Source organism: Podarcis cretensis (assembly GCF_951804945.1).
Source record: "Podarcis cretensis genome assembly, chromosome: 8".
Classification (NCBI taxonomy): domain Eukaryota; kingdom Metazoa; phylum Chordata; class Lepidosauria; order Squamata; family Lacertidae; genus Podarcis; species Podarcis cretensis.
In genome coordinates this window covers 49,642,099-49,657,312 of record NC_137177.1, presented here as the reverse complement: position 1 = coordinate 49,657,312, position 15,214 = coordinate 49,642,099, and the positions used below count along the sequence as shown (strand labels likewise).

At 47.7% G+C, this 15,214-nt stretch overlaps 2 protein-coding genes across 6 annotated transcripts; both read left to right on the top strand.

The window, feature by feature from the left end:
• The first annotated feature begins 79 nt into the window (after positions 1–79).
• Positions 80–6,839, top strand: TMEM231 (transmembrane protein 231). The gene is made up of 7 exons (XM_079987914.1): positions 80–350; positions 438–601; positions 2,205–2,333; positions 3,029–3,172; positions 4,002–4,083; positions 4,196–4,306; positions 6,310–6,839. Exons 1-7 carry the CDS (start codon positions 212–214, stop codon positions 6,483–6,485), a joined length of 945 nt encoding a protein of 314 aa, XP_079844040.1. The 5' UTR covers positions 80–211; the 3' UTR covers positions 6,486–6,839.
• On the top strand, positions 5,195–14,955 carry LOC307222537 (carbohydrate sulfotransferase 6-like). Of its 5 annotated transcripts, none has more exons than XM_079987893.1 (2): positions 5,195–5,272; positions 12,307–14,955. In XM_079987893.1, exon 2 carries the CDS (start codon positions 12,328–12,330, stop codon positions 13,504–13,506), a length of 1,179 nt encoding a protein of 392 aa, XP_079844019.1. In that variant the 5' UTR covers positions 5,195–5,272; positions 12,307–12,327; the 3' UTR covers positions 13,507–14,955. The 5 variants fall into 5 exon arrangements, with proteins under 5 accessions (XP_079844019.1, XP_079844020.1, XP_079844017.1 ...); XM_079987894.1 differs by lacking the exon at positions 5,195–5,272 and adding an exon at positions 9,750–9,765; XM_079987891.1 differs by lacking the exon at positions 5,195–5,272 and adding an exon at positions 10,062–10,144.
• Positions 14,956–15,214: the final 259 nt, after the last annotated feature.

Below are 15,214 nucleotides of genomic sequence, written 5' to 3'. Positions count from 1 at the left end.
GGACTTCCGGCTCACCGTTTCCCGGCAACCACTCGGGAGCCAGGACTTCCAGAAGGTGGGGCGGAGCGGGACGGCGCGGTGGTCACGTCGCGAGGCCCGGCCCTCCGCGCGTACATCTTCGCGCCCTTCACGCGCTGATTGGTTGACAGCGCCTGACCCGCAGTGGCGCGCGGCTCGCGGCCGTTGCCCGGGTGACGGGCTGTCGCCTGCCATGGCCTGGCTAGAGGTGGTCTCCGAGAGCGGCGGGCGGCGGCACCGGGTCGCGCTGTGCTCGCTGACGGCGCTCGGGCTGCTGCTTCTGGGCGTGCTCACATACGTGCCGCCGCTGCTGGTGGCCTACCGGAGCCACGGTGGGTAGCGGAGGGGCACCAGGGCGTCCCTTCCCTGTCCTGTTCTCTCCTTCCCTCTGACCGGCGCTGCTGCTTCTTCCCTTCCAGGCTTCTGGCTGAAGCGGAGCAGCTACGCGGAGCAGCCGAGCGTCCGCTTCCGGCACGAGGTGCTGCTGGTGGGGCTGATGGAGGGCGGCGACTTCGTGGGCTGGAGCTCCTTTCCCGCCTGCAACCGCCTCCTAGGCGACCGCCTGCGCGTCCCGCTCGTCTCGGTAGGCGCTTCTGAGCGCATGCAAAGTGCCTCTTGCTGGGGCGGCCAGTGGGGGCGACTCTCAGGGCATCGGCCGCGGACGGGTTCCCTCCCTCCAGTAGCCCTTTAGATCCGCCGGTAAATAGGAGCCGGGCACGAGCAGCGTTGACGATGATGACTGTTGAGCTCAGGCTCTCTGCGGGCTCGGAGTTGACAGCAACTATAGCCACAAAAGAGTGACTCTTTGCCCAGCTGGAACCCCCGCCCAGCTCCCAGTACAGTATATTCTCTCTACGATGAAAGGCTGAGTGGAGGTTGCTGGTCGACAGTAGCCTTTTCCTAGAAACACCTCCTGGCTGCCCTTTCTCCTAGTTTCCAGGTGCGTTTGGGAGAACATCACCTGCTCCCATATCTCCTAAGTTAGGAAGTGATAATGGCAGACTCAAGGCTGTGCTACTCCTGTACTGTCTAGATGAGAACGCAGTTTTCTCAGCCAATAAAGACCCCTAACCTCTTCCTAACCCAACTGGTTTTCAGTAGCCAGGGTAAACTTTGGCCCAATTTGCTGCTGGTAGCCAGTTCATTGGTGCCAGTTCTCTCCTGTTTGAATCAGAGTGCACGTTTCCCATATCAGAGGATGAAACAAAGTGACACTGATTGAAGTTGGAGATGATTGAATTTCTGACACATCAGACTGGCCCTGTGGTCAAAGCTGTGGCTCGCAAGTTGAATAGATGAGTGATTTTATCCACAGAGTGTATTGCAAAATCATGGAAGTGGGTAATCGAGGCTTCAAGTGGGGTTCAACTGCTTTTCCTAGGGCAGTCACCACCTAGGATGACTGCGCTGGGTGAGCCAAGATGGAGATGGTTGCTGCCACAACATAGTCCTTTAAAATGAATCTGTTTGGCTGTTGGTGTGAGGCAAAAAAGTGTCTGTGCTCTGCTTTGTCTGCCTACAGCAGGAGACTTGCTAATGAAGTAGTGGGAGGAAGTACGGTACCTGAGAGCAAATGGGCTCATGGCTGTCATGCCACTGGTTAATTAGGCCATAGATTTTGATGGGAAATCAGTGACTTTCCAGATGTTGCTGGCATCACTTCTTGATGAGAGTCCTGTAACATCTGGAGAGTCAGTTTGCTCCATGGGTCTTTGGCTTCTAGGTCACTGATTTCAGCAAATCTGACATGATTATGGAGGCCCCCAAATCCTAAACTTACTCTGAACAACCAGCATTAAACTGGATGACTTGAAGGCTGCCTCAGAGACCAATTTGAACCTGAGCCTTTTGTGGCCAGGCCAGAACAGAGGGACTGGGCAGGTGGGGGCCTACTCCAAGTTCCCTAGCAAAGGCAAAGGGGAAACCTTTGGTAAAGATTATTGAAATGGGGCCTACATTTCCCATCTGGCCTGGGCTTATCATCAGCTTTGCATGATCTTGTAGGTGGCTGTATTCTGCCATTGCAATGGTGCTGTGGTGCAGGCACCTTGGCCTATATTGAAACTAGCATCTGTATTGGGGTGCGTGTTTCCTCTTTACCTGGCGTCGCATCTGTGTAGCTGACATGTAATTGAAATTATTGCTAAGAAGTTTGCTTTAATAAAAGTTCCTGTTATGCTTGCTAGGCTAGAGAGGAAGACTCAAATCAAGATGGAATGATGGACCTGTTAAATTTTCACCTGGAGCTTCCACTTCAAGCTACAGAGCAAATAGTTGGGATCCAGCTCATTCTGACATTTACCTATCAGTTGCAGGTGAGTGCCACAAGCCATAGCTTTCTAGGTGCCACTCAGTGTTTGAGGACAGGCAGCCTAATCCTCTTACTTGCTGTGGTGATGGCGGCTGCTGTTTCATTTACTCAGTATCCCATGCTCAGCTAGTAGAACAGCTTTCTATGCAGGTTTTTTGGTGAGGGGAGGTCATGGTTGGGAGGAGTTAAGCCTCCCTTCCCCAGCTGTGACACATGCACACAAACTGCAATTAAGCTTGAAAGAAGTTTTATGCTGGCTATTGTGGGGGCGGGGATGCTGCATGTGCCAAGAAAGGGTCATGTACACCTGCAGCTGACACACTGGTGACTCTCAGCAGCAGGGGAAGAGGACTTTGGGCCACACGCTTCAGGGAAGAGATGCGATTTCATGGAAGGACTTGCTTGGGACACTACATGTGTGCTTTATTGCTTGGTTTAGTTCATGCTATAAATATATTTTTTTTAGGTGCAGTCATAATGCAATACATAATGCAGTCCACCAGTTAAAAAGTTGTATTCCCTCCTTTTCTATATTTGATTGTTTTGATCATTTGTTTTACATTCATCCAGCCCAATGCTCTGCCTACCAAATAGGAAGCTTTGGTATTCTGATTGTTGTGTTTGTATCACTTGTAGAATGATTAAGGCTGAGCCATAAACCTTTCCTTTTCTCTCTCCCCCTCTATGCTCCCATTTCAGAGAATGTCTACATTCGTGATGCAAAGCATGGCCTTTTGGCAGGCCTCTTCCCCTTTGCCAGGGTCAAAGGTCTTTGTGAGCGGAGACCTGAAGCTTCACCAGAGGCAGCCGCTTAGCCATACTGGGCTGGACAGCAGATATAATGTGAGTGGCCTTTTACATTTCAGTCCTTTCAAGCAGTTTTGTTGCCCTTTGTTATGTCTTTTCCACTGCAACTGATGCTGCTGGAGTCATGCACTAATTGCAAAGTGTGATCATGCCAGTGAAATGTGCACTGTTTGATATTCAGGTTATACAGCAGAGGAGATACTAATTTCACATAGCGTTCACCTAGGTAAAGGTAAAGGGACCCCTGACCATTAGGTTCAGTCATGACAGACTCTGGGGTTGCGACACTCATCTCGCTTTATTGGCCGAGGGAGCCGGCGTACAGCTTCCGGGTCATGTGGCCAGCTTGATTAAGCCGCTTCTGGCAAACCAGAGCAGCGCACGGAAACACCGTTTACCTTCCCGCCGGAGCGGTACCTATTTATCTACTTGCACTTTGACGTGCTTTCGAACTGCTAGGTTGGCAGGAGCAGGGACTGAGCAATGGGAGCTCACCCCGTCACGGGGATTCGAACCGCCAACCTTCTGATCAGCAAGTCCTAGGCTCTGTGGTTTAACCCATAGCGCCACCCGCGTCCCTAGCGTTCACCTATGTCACAACAATTCACCTGTACTGTGGTATTGCCAAGCAACAATCTCATAAAAGGCTAAAGAGACTTCAGAAAGTCTAGTGATCTCTTTGACCACCACCCATTCTAGCTGGAGCATGTCTAACCTGAATAGGAAGGGGTATTGTTAGGGCTGAAGCAGGCATGGGCCCTTCTGGTCTGCATAACTCTTATCTCTTGCCTGAGACTTATATTGTGTTGCCTGCCCCAACATGTCTGTTCTTGTTTTTTAATACAAAGTGTTTTCACTGTGACAGGTATCTGTGATCAATGGTACAAGCCCTTTTGCCCAGGACTATGATCTTGTGAACATTGTTGCAGCATATCAGGAGAGGAATGGTGAGTTTGCATTATGCACAGTCCTATCTAGGTTAACTGATACTTGTTTTTTAAACAGCTACTTCAGAATTATGACCAAATGCCTACAAGGTCTTTGTTGTTTCCTTTGCAGTCACAACAATTTTGTCTGGTCCCGGCCCTATCTGGGTTGTTGGAAGAGCACCTGATGCACCGTTTGTGGTCCAGACAACCATCCACTACCCAGTGGAACTGATCCTATATCCTTTGGCTGCCAGGTGGTTGTAGTTTGGCCCGCTTGGTCTCAGTCTGGCATGAAAGTGGTGGAAGCTGTTTTGAGCTGTGCTTGGCAATCGTGGCACTTGGTAGGTAGTGTGCTACAATCTGAATGTGGAGAATGTAGCTGCTGGGTTGGACCACTAGAGAAGAATGCCTGATGAAGAATTCCATGAAACTTGCCTGGAGGCAAGGTGGTGTCACTGTAGACCACCAAAGGTGGTTGATTGAAAGAAGATTATCTTGAGTAGAGGAATGAAATCAAGAAAGCATCCAAAATAGGAAATGTTGTAGCTGTGGTTGACTTCAACTACCATCACATAGACTGGCTACATATGTATTCCTGTCTTGACAAAGAGATAAAATTTCCAGATACCTTAAATGACTGTGCCCTAAACAGTTTGTCATGGAATCAACCAGAGGGGACAGTGACCTGGGATCTGATGGTGCCCAGCACCCTTGTGCAAGATGTAAGTGTTGTTGAGCAGATTGGGAACAGTGACCATAGTAAAAAGGTAAAGGTACCCCTGCCCGTACGGGCCAGTCTTGACAGACTCTGGGGTTGTGCGCCCATCTCACTTAAGAGGCCAGGGGCCAGCGCTGTCCGGAGACACTTCCGGGTCACGTGGCCAGCGTGACATCGCTGCTCTGGCGAGCCAGAGCCGCACACGGAAACGCCGTTTACCTTCCCGCTGGTAAGCGGTCCCTATTTATCTACTTGCACCTGGAGGTGCTTTCGAACTGCTAGGTTGGCAGGCGCTGGGACCGAGCAGCGAGAGCGCACCCCGCCGCAGGGATTCGAACCGCCGACCTTTCGATCGCAAGCCCTAGGTGCTGAGGCTTTAACCCACAGCGCCACCTGCGTCCCACAGTGACCATAGTGCTATTAGTCAATTGCCAGGAAAGTCCAACACACAGTCACTTTTGACTTCAAAAAAGGAAACGTCCCTAAAATGTAAGTATTGGTAAAAAGAAAGCTGATAGGCAAAGTCAAGAGGGTCAAATTACTCCAAAATGTTTGGGAGTTGTTTAAAAGCACTATATCAGAAGCTCAACTGGAGTGTATATCACAGATCAGGAAAGGTACCCTGAGGGGCAGGAGTATGCCAGCATGACAAAGGAGTCAAATGTATGTCAAAAGAGTATGAGATGGTGGAGAAGTTGAATAAATTATTTATATCTTCGTAGAGGAAGATAATAGGAGAGATTCTAGGGTGTGAACTAAGTCTTAGGTACTGAGGCAGATGGCATTGATGAGAGGTAGATTTAATAGACAAAATAAGAACTGACAAACTCACCTCAAAAATAATAGTATAGATTTGGGAAAATGATCGAGAGGATGGAGCAGCTCCACTGAGGAAAGCTTGCAGCATATGCGAAGCATGGAGAAAGTGGATAGAGGAAAGTTTTTTTTCCTCTCTCCTGAACTCATGGGCATCTAGTGAAGCTGAATGTTTGAAGATTCACAGCCGATAAAAGAAAATACTTCTTCACGCAGCACATCATTAAACTCGCTCCCACAGGAGGCAGTGATGGGCCCCAATTTGGATGGCTTTAAAAGATTAGGCAGATTCATGGAGAGCAAGGCTATCAGTGGCTACTAGCCTTGATGACTATGTTCTACCTCCACTCTCAGAATCATTATGCCTCTGAATACAATTGCTGGGAATCACAAGTGAGCAGCGTGTTGCACTGCTGTCTAGCTTGCAGGCTTCCCACACGTATTTGCTTGGCAGCTTTGAGAACAGGATGCTGGACTAGATAAGCCGTTGGCCTGTTACAGAAGGCTCATCTTATGTTCGTAACTTGTACTTGCATAGGGATGGGAGTTTTCCTTGTGTCTCCTATTGTTTATTGAGTGTTCTCAACCACCTTTCTTCTAGATGCAGATCTAATCTCTCACTTTGCTGGTCATATGTGTTTGAGGTGTGTATTCTGAACTTGTGTGAAGACACTTGAAAATCGAATTTTCCTTGACTCTTGCTACATATCAGCCAGGTTTCTGGGAGATGATTAAGTTTGCCTGGATTCAGTATGTTGCCATCCTGCTGATCTTTCTTTGGATTTTTGAAAGAATAAAAATCTTCCTTTTCCAGAATCAAGTGCTAAGCACAGTACCAGTGACACCAGTTCCCCCTGGATTGTCATATAAAGAGCACCAGTCCTGAACATGCTCCTAAAATTACCTAAAACTCCCAACAGGATGAATAAATATCCCATGCTTCCACTTTTTTCTTCAGCAGCTTTGCACATTGAAGATGAGGAGGCACCTTTGTGTTTGTGGTCAAGGCTTATTGCAAGAGTGAAAAGAACTCTGTATTTCAGTTCTCTCTGAGCCAAGTATTTCCACTTGAGGTGCTATGTGAGCAGCATATTGGGAACCCAATTTGCTGCCTTGCATTTTGTCTTCAGTTGTATATGAAACACTATCTGCACACACCCAGATAGTGGCTGAAGGAGCTTCAGTTGATAATGAGATACACTGTTTTAAGTAAATTCATTCTCTTTAATACTTTTATAAAGGATTATGTTTTGTTATTTCTGCACTGAATTTCAGGCTTGCAGGTTTGGTTAATCCCTTGTTGTTGTTGTTGTTGTTGTTTTAAAGATATTTATTAAAATTTTCCAATTTATTACAAAAAGAAAAAGCAACAGACAAAAAAGCAAAAATACACAATTAAAACAAACAAAACAAAACAAGTATAGTTCCCATTTCTTATTTCCATTACCTTATATCCCGGACCTCCTCTCACCTCCCCCTTTTGTATTCCAATTCAGATTCTTAATTCAGCAAATCCTTATTATAACTTAATATAACTTATTTTAGCTTATTGTTCAACTTTTACATTACAGCTGGTAACCATTTAATTTCAGTCCAACATCATTCTAACATTCATTAATTTTGCAGTATTTCTGTAAATAGTCTTTAAATTTCCTCCAATCCTCTTCCGCCGACTCTTTTCCCTGGTCTCGGATTCTACCGGTCATTTCTGCCAATCCCATGTAATCGATCAGCTTCATCTGCCATTCCTCCAGAGTGGGTAAATCTTGTGTCTTCCAATATTTTGCGATAAGAATTCTTGCTGCAGTTGTTGCGTACATAAAAAAAGTTCTGTCCTTCTTTGATACCAATTGGCCAAGCATGCCCAGGAGAAAGGCCTCTGGTTTTTTCAAGAAGGTGTACTTAAGTACCTTTTTCAATTCATTATAAATCATTTCCCAGAAGGCCTTGATCCTTGGGCATGTCCACCAAAGGTGAAAGAATGTACCTTCAGTCCCTTTACATTTCCAACACTTGTTATCGGGCAAATGATAAATTTTTGCAAGCTTGACTGGGGTCATGTACCACCTATAAATTATTTTCATAATATTCTCTCTTAAGGCATTACATGCCGTAAATTTCAAACCGGTGGTCCATAACTGTTCCCAGTCAGCAAACAAAATGTTATGTCCAAGATCCTGTGCCCACTTAATCATAACAGACTTCACCGTTTCATCCTTAGTGTTCCATTTCAGCAGCAAGTTATACATCTTTGACAAAACCTTAGTTTTGGGTTCTAACAATTCTGTTTCTAATTTCGATTTTTCCACCTGGAATCCAATTTTCTTGTCCAGTTTGTAAGCCTCCATTATCTGATAATAATGAAGCCAGTCTCGTACTTTACTTTTTAGTTTCTCAAAATTCTGCAATGGTTAATCCCCTGTTGTTGTAATCCTACATAGGGATTTTAACATAGAAACAAACACAGCCGTATGAAAAGGCAGCAATAAAATTGCATTTCCAAGAAGGCAGCATTAGCTGGTCTGTTCAGTCTGAGAGGACAAGGCTGGGAAGAAGCCTGCCCACCTCCCACAGTAGAGCAAGCATGCCTGTTTGTACAGTTTAGTTCTCACTCTCCAGCATGTTCCTAGGGTGGTTTACAAAAAAAGTTAATGTTAAAACAAATGTAAAATAAACAGTGAAACACCACAAATTAAAAGCATTTAGCAGACATAAAACAAATGCAAATCATGAAAGTAATTAACAGAAGATTTTAAAAGCCTGGATTTTGTTTAGGTTTTTTTTGTTTTGTTTTAGCAAAACTGTCTTCCCTGGGTGTCAAAATGACATCCTGGAACCTTGCGCTTGGACATAAAATGGTGTATCCTGGTGAGGTGTTTTCAGTTTCTTATCCCCCAGAAGATTCCTATACATAGCTAAATAGTGCAAAGGAGGCAACTGTGGAAATTGTAAAAAAAATGTTCCAGTAGGCAAGGGAAGCATAATAAATTAGAATCGACTAAAATGTTACAAAGTAGTGAGCAAGACTGAGTTCTCCAAAAGTCTTCTGCAACAAAGTCATTTGCCACTAGAATGAAAAAATTAGAGGAGGAGCAGGCAGTGTTTGTAAAACAGCCTTAAAATGTAATGTAGGCTCAATTAGGCTAGAACTGTGCATTACTGGAATCAGCCAGCACTCCACCATAGAGCAGAATTGGGTCTTCTGTAAAGCCAGCCATGTAAGCCTAAGAGGCAGGTTCTGATTGTGGCCAGTGGTGTTTTCTAGGAGCCATAGGCAGCTGCTTTATATTGAGTCTGATCCATGTAGCTTGGTATTATCAACTGGAATCTTTCCCAACCCTATGGTAGAGAGGCTGGGGTCCGATCCTTTGCATACAAAACCATGTGTGATGCCACATCCTTAGACTGTGCTATAGTTTAGCATTTCCCCTTTGCCTTTAGTCCATTTTGCTGTTAATGTTTTATGGCAGTTTATGAGAAAAAGTCAGTCTCTGCTCTTATTGGTTGCAGCCAAAAAGCTGCTCAGGACTGCATAGAATGTAAAAAAAAATGACCGGCGTCCCCCCTCCCCCAAGTTGAAGGGCACTGCCGTTCAATTGTGTGTATGTGGGGCGGGGCTTACCTCCCCCCCTTATTTTATTCAAGTTGGCACCCCTGCGAGAAAGTATTTTATATACTTTTATAAATAAGCAGTGGGGGGCAGGAAGAGAGTGATGGGCAACTACAGCTGCCTCGTTTACATTGCGGGGGGAGAGGCGGCAGGCTGCACTTTGCATTGCTGCCTCGCCCCCGTCCTTTCACCGACTGCAAATCAGGCGCCAAAGCGCTGGCCCAGCGTCCTAAGGCCTTCGCCTGCATGAGGCCCTTAGGAGGTCTAGAAGCAGCCTAGTCCACTACAGGGCGGGGGCTACGGCCGCAGGCTGCACGAAGCAGCGGGCCTGGTCTACGCGGCTCCTTCTTGCCCTTAAAGCCGCGGGGCGGGCGCCTGAGCGGCAGCGTGCGCGAGAAAGGCGGGTCAGCATCCCGAGTCGAGCAGCCTTGTCGGGAGCGCACCGACGCGGAGTCCGCCTCCCCGCGTGTTGGCAGCGCCGTCGGGTTCCTCCCGCTCCTCCCGGTGTGGCATCCCCTCACCAAGCATTGGGGGGCCGAAAGGCCGGCCACGCGTAGTAAGCGAGAAGCAGCGCCCCCGTCGTCCTTGGAGCTCTCGGCTGATGGGGGAGATGGAGGATGGCGGAGCCTGGACGGCGCGCACCACCTTGCAGGGGGCTGGCCTGGGCGCAGAGCCCACCTCCCGCAGAGGGGGCTGCTGCTCGGCCTCCCGCCCTGGACCGGCCCCTCCTTGGCGCCTCCCTCCGGCGGCCGCTCCGGGACGCGGCGGAGGCGGCGGCGGCGGCCACGTCTGAAAGCGGCTCATTGTCTGTCTGCGGAGCAGCGGCGGCGGCGCCTGGAGCGACCCGGCGAGGTCTCAGCCCCCAGGCCCCGCCTGCCCCCTGTTTTCCAAATTCCCCACGTCTCTGAGGAAAGCGCTCGTGAGTCTTGGCCGAGGTGAGGAGCCGAAACGGGGCAGCCGCGGGGGCTCCGGCCCAGGACGGCAGCTGGGGGTTCTGCCTCCCCCACCGGGTTCTCCCGGGGGCAGCAGCAGATTCCCTCTGCTTGGTCATCTCCCCCCGCCCGCCCGCCCTCGCTCTCCTCCACCTCCACTCATCTCGTGCGGGACCGGAGAGTCAGGCCCGCGCGGCGTCGAGGGCTTCGAGGTCTGTGCGCCGGCGGACTTGGAGGCGCAACTCAGAGAAGGAAAGTTACAGATAGGTAGCCGTGTTGGTCTGCCATAGTCAAAACAAAATAAAAAAATTCCTTCCAGTAGCACCTTAAAGACCAACTAAGTTAGTTCTTGGTATGAGCTTTCGTGTGCATGCACACTTCTTCAGATACACTGAAACAGAAGTCACCAGACCCTTCTATATAGAGAGAAGGTGGGGAGGGGTATTACTCAGAAGGGTGGTGGGAATGGGTGATTGGCAGATAGCTGTGATGAGCCTGTTGACGACTCTTAACGACTGCATCACAGCTATCTGCCAATCACCCAATCCCACCACCCTTCTGAGTAATACCCCTCCCCACCTTCTCACTATATAGAAGGGTCTGGAGACTTCTGTTTCAGTGTATCTGAAGAAGTGTGCATGCACACGAAAGCTCATACCAAGAACTAACTTAGTTGGTCTTTAAGGTGCTACTGGAAGGAATTTTTTTATTTTGTTCAGAGAAGGAAAGAAGCCGCGACTGCCTTGGAGCGCGTGCAGAGTGCGCCCTTATCCAAGCAGCGTCCTCTTGGGGGACGCTGGCTGAAGCCCTGGCGCATCCCAAGCAGCCGCCCTTAAGCTCTCGGGTCGGGAGAAACGTGCATCGCTCTGGGCTTCCTCCTGCAACTGCCTGCCTCGCTGCTTGGCGGTGGATGGCTCACTTTGGCACAGCTCCGGGCTCTCTTCCTCCTCCTGGCACTGGTTGCAGTTGGTATCTTTTTGCACAAGCTCTGCTTGGAAGTTGACTCTGAGTGGGTCATATGTCACGGGAGAAGTTATGCTTTACTTGAGTTTGTTTTTAGGGGGGGGGGAGTGATGGTTACTTGCATTTTCTGCACAGATTGTGTAAATGAACTAGAACTGTACCTTATACTCTGCCTTGAGTTCCTTGGAATAAAGGTGGGATAGAGCTACGGACAACGAATAAATACTTAAAAAACAGATTTGTCCATCTCTGTATCTAATGGTCAGGGGTCCCTTTACCTTTACATTTACTTGCCGATCAGAAGGTCGCGGTTCGAATCCCCGTGATGGGGTGACCTCCCGTTGCTCGGTCCCTGCTCCTGCCAACCTAGCAGTTCAAAAGCACGTAGTGCAAGTAGATAAATAGGAACCGCTCCGGCGTTTCCATGCGCTGCTCTGGTTTTGCCAGAAATGGCTTAGTTATGCTGTACACCGGCTCCCTCGGCCAGTAAAGCGAGATGAGCTCCGCAACTCCAGAGTCGTCTGCGACTGGACCTAATGGTCAGGGGTCCCTTTACCTTTGCCTTTTTACTCATTTAGTATAACTACTTCAAAGCTAAAGGAGACGAGGCTGACCTCCAAAATTAGGCTGAGAAAGACCCCTGTTAGTAAACTGGTGAACCTCTATGGAGACCAACCTTTGCCAATCTGGTGGTGCCTTCCAGATGTTTTGAACTACAAGTCTTTCACCTTGCCTATGCTGGCTGGGGCTGATGGGAGCTGCTGCAGTCCACTAGTCCCTGCACACTTTCCCCTGCAGATTAGAAGACAAGACACATCTAACTGTTTTCAAAAGATAACTTGAGATTTTCAGAATGCTAAATTGAGCTTTGGGTCTTGCATTCTGTCCTTCCACACACAGCAGAATACAATCAATGTGGAATAAAGACTGCCTCCATTGCCCTGTTTTCCCCCCACCCGAACAGCAGTGTGTTTGTTCCAAACTCTTTTGTACTCTCTGAGCATCACTATTGTCTCATCCTCCAGCCTGCTGTTTTTCATGGCTCTAACTGACATGCATATCTGAACTGGTTAGTCGTTTCCGGGCGTTATCAATACAATATGTATGGCAACCCAGGCTGTTACTTGGTTGCATGCAAGGTCCTTGTGTGTCATCGTCATCCTACTGAAAACTGAACAGCTCCCCCTCTCTTTTTCCTCCAGTTGTGCTCTGCTTCAGCCAGAATGGTGAGGATCCGAATATCCAGCACTACAGTTGCAATCTTCCTTGTGATTCAGACAGGATTTCTACTGTTTTTGTGTGTTCAGCATGGTGGCTTTATGTCTCAGTCTGAAGAGAAACCACCCCAGGTGCACATTCTCATCCTCTCCTCCTGGAGGTCAGGGTCTTCTTTCGTCGGGCAGCTCTTCAGCCAACACCCTGATGTCTTCTACTTGATGGAGCCAGCCTGGCACGTGTGGGTAACCATGTACCAAAACAGTGCCAAGGTCTTGCACATGGCAGTGCGGGACCTCATCCGGTCAGTCTTCAAGTGTGACATGTCGGTCTTCGATGCCTACCTGCCATGGAAGAGAAATGTGTCAGATCTTTTCCAGTGGGCAGTGAGTCGTGCCCTGTGCACAGATCCTGTTTGTGAATTGTTCCACCGCACTGATATCACCAGCGAAAGTGCCTGCAAGGCTGTCTGTGGGAAGTCCCCCTTCAGCAAAGTGGAAGAGGCCTGCAAGAGCTATAGCCACATTGTCCTGAAGGAAGTCCGGATCTTTGACCTCAAGGTGCTTTATCCTCTCCTCACTGACCCCTCCCTGAACCTCAAAGTCATCCACCTCGTCCGTGACCCCAGAGCTGTTGTGAAATCCCGGGAGCAATCAGCAAAAGCTCTTGCCCGTGACAATGGGATTGTCTTGAGCATGAATGGCACAAAAGTGGAAGATGGCCAGTACAAAGTCCTGCAGGAGATCTGTAGAAGCCACGTTCAGATTTATGAAACAGCAACCCTGAAACCTCCAAGTTTTCTGAAAGATCGTTACTTGATGATCCGGTTTGAAGATCTTGTACGAGATCCTTTAGTGGAAATTACAGCAATGTATAAATTTTCAGGTCTTCAGCTGACCAGCAAACTTGAAAACTGGATCTATAATATCACCCATGGACAAGGGCCAAGTAGGAAGAGGGAGGCCTTCCAAATCACTTCCCGAGATGCAGTCAATGTCTCCCAGGCATGGAGGACTGTTCTTTCATTTCAGAAAGTCAAGCAAGTGCAAGAGGTTTGCAAGGGTGCCTTAAATATACTCGGGTACCAACCTGTAGATTCTGAGAAAGAACAGAAAGATCTGTCATTCGATTTAGTGTTGCCACATCGAAAAAGTCAATTCAGCTGGGCATCCTTTAGTGAAAATTAGGGGAAGTATGACTATCTGTAATCTCTTCTTCGTTGCCCAGGTAACTGGAAAATATTTATTTTGATTGCTGAATTCTGTGTTTCTAGTTATCGTCCTTTTTGCCATTTACATAAACCAGAGCAAATGGAATAAAGGGGTGATATGTAGTTTGCAGAAATATATCCTATTGGATCAGTCATTGTACCACACTGTCCTGCTATATTTGTAGGTATCAGGAATGCCGTTTTCTTATTTAATAACAATGTAGAACTTCCAGAAACTGCATTATATTTGACATAAGTCTTCAACAGAAAATACTTTTCCTTTGCTTCTGAGAAAAGGGCAAGAAAGTAACTATGATATTCTGGGTTCTGCATTATTTTTTAAACAAAATATGTTCACATGCTGGGCTGTCAAATTACTGATAAATGAGCTCTGGTCTTCTTTGCTCATGTTAGCTAACCCTCTGAATGGCCACCTTGTTTAGGGTGGAGGAGTTGAAAGAAAGCCCAATGTTGCTGTTCAAATGAACCATTTGGCTGCTGTCTGCTCTGGTGACAGACAATGGGCTGGTCCCTAAAATCATTATATATGTGTTATATATATGTGTGGGAGAAATCTCTGTATGCAGTACTGAATGCCCACTTCTAATGAAGGCCATCACTGAACATGTAATCTTTTGTGCTTCATAGCTGCTAAAAAAATAGTGGGGAGAAAAGAAGGATTCTGCTAGAGATACACAGAAGAAACTTTGGGCTTATTCTCTTCTTTCTCTTCAAAATTAAAATACTGCCATTGGATTGGACAGATGACTATGCAAAGACTATGCAAACTGGACAGATGACTATGCAAAGATTGTTCAGTGCTTCTTAATGTGGCTGCCATATGCAGGTACTTTGGAATATTTCTCCAGAGGCACTTGCTGGTTGCTTTCTTTCTAAGTTTGGCTGGGGTCCTAGCATCTGTTCGTAATGTCATTGAGCTGACCATGGGCCTCAGATATTTCCCCAGAAGGAGGGAACCTGCACCTATGGGAGATTTCCTTCCCCGTGAATGGAGTTCCTCAGCCAAAGGCACACTTCACTGTGCAGAGCCTGTACTGTTAATCCAGAATCCAAATTGCAGAGATGTGGGAATGGGTCCCACCATCCAGGATCCAGAAGTGGATGGGGGGAAGAGCAGTGGATAGTTTCTCAAAAGTGGAGTGCTGGGAATCAGTTGTGCCTCTGGAAGCCCCCGCTCCCCACAGTAAGTCATGATTTGGAAGGTGTACAGCTGAACCACAGGCTGGGATGGGGGTTGGGGGTGTGTGGGGAAGGTTGTGTTGGGAGGGGAAGTAATCTTTTCCCCTCACATATTTATTCTGCCATTAGAATGGGCTCTGGGGCTCCCTTCCAGTTCAGGTTTGTGTTGGGGCTGAATCCCACTGCTTTGTACCTTTGTATGTTAATAAAAGTGCTATTTCCATAAGTCTGTGGTGAATTCTCACTTAGAAAACCATTTGCTAATCAGGTTTCCATGAGGAAGGCCAAGTAGATGTGACCAAGATGTGACCCCCCCCTTAAATTGGGGTGGGTGGGTTCCAGACTGAATGGAGGGGGGATGCTTCTCAACTCATAGATACTGCAGAAATAAATGATTAACACACTGGTAATATTTAAATGTGGGACATCCAACACAATCTATAGCAGGTTCAGAAGACACGGGAAATTTCATCACACACTAATCA

What these genes read in the sequence shown, in the direction of transcription:
- TMEM231 (XM_079987914.1), top strand. Translation starts at nt 212, where the DNA reads ATGGCCTGGCTAGAGGTGGTCTCCGAGAGCGGCGGGCGGCGGCACCGG. An exon ending in TGCGCGTCCCGCTCGTCTCG is followed by an intron (nt 602 to 2,204) that starts GTAGGCGCTTCT and finishes TATGCTTGCTAG; the next exon opens with GCTAGAGAGGAAGACTCAAA. An exon ending in AGCATATCAGGAGAGGAATG is followed by an intron (nt 4,084 to 4,195) that starts GTGAGTTTGCAT and finishes TTTCCTTTGCAG; the next exon opens with TCACAACAATTTTGTCTGGT.
- LOC307222537 (XM_079987890.1), top strand. Translation starts at nt 11,215, where the DNA reads ATGGTTACTTGCATTTTCTGCACAGATTGTGTAAATGAACTAGAACTG. An exon ending in TTGAGTTCCTTGGAATAAAG is followed by an intron (nt 11,299 to 12,306) that starts GTGGGATAGAGC and finishes TTTTTCCTCCAG; the next exon opens with TTGTGCTCTGCTTCAGCCAG.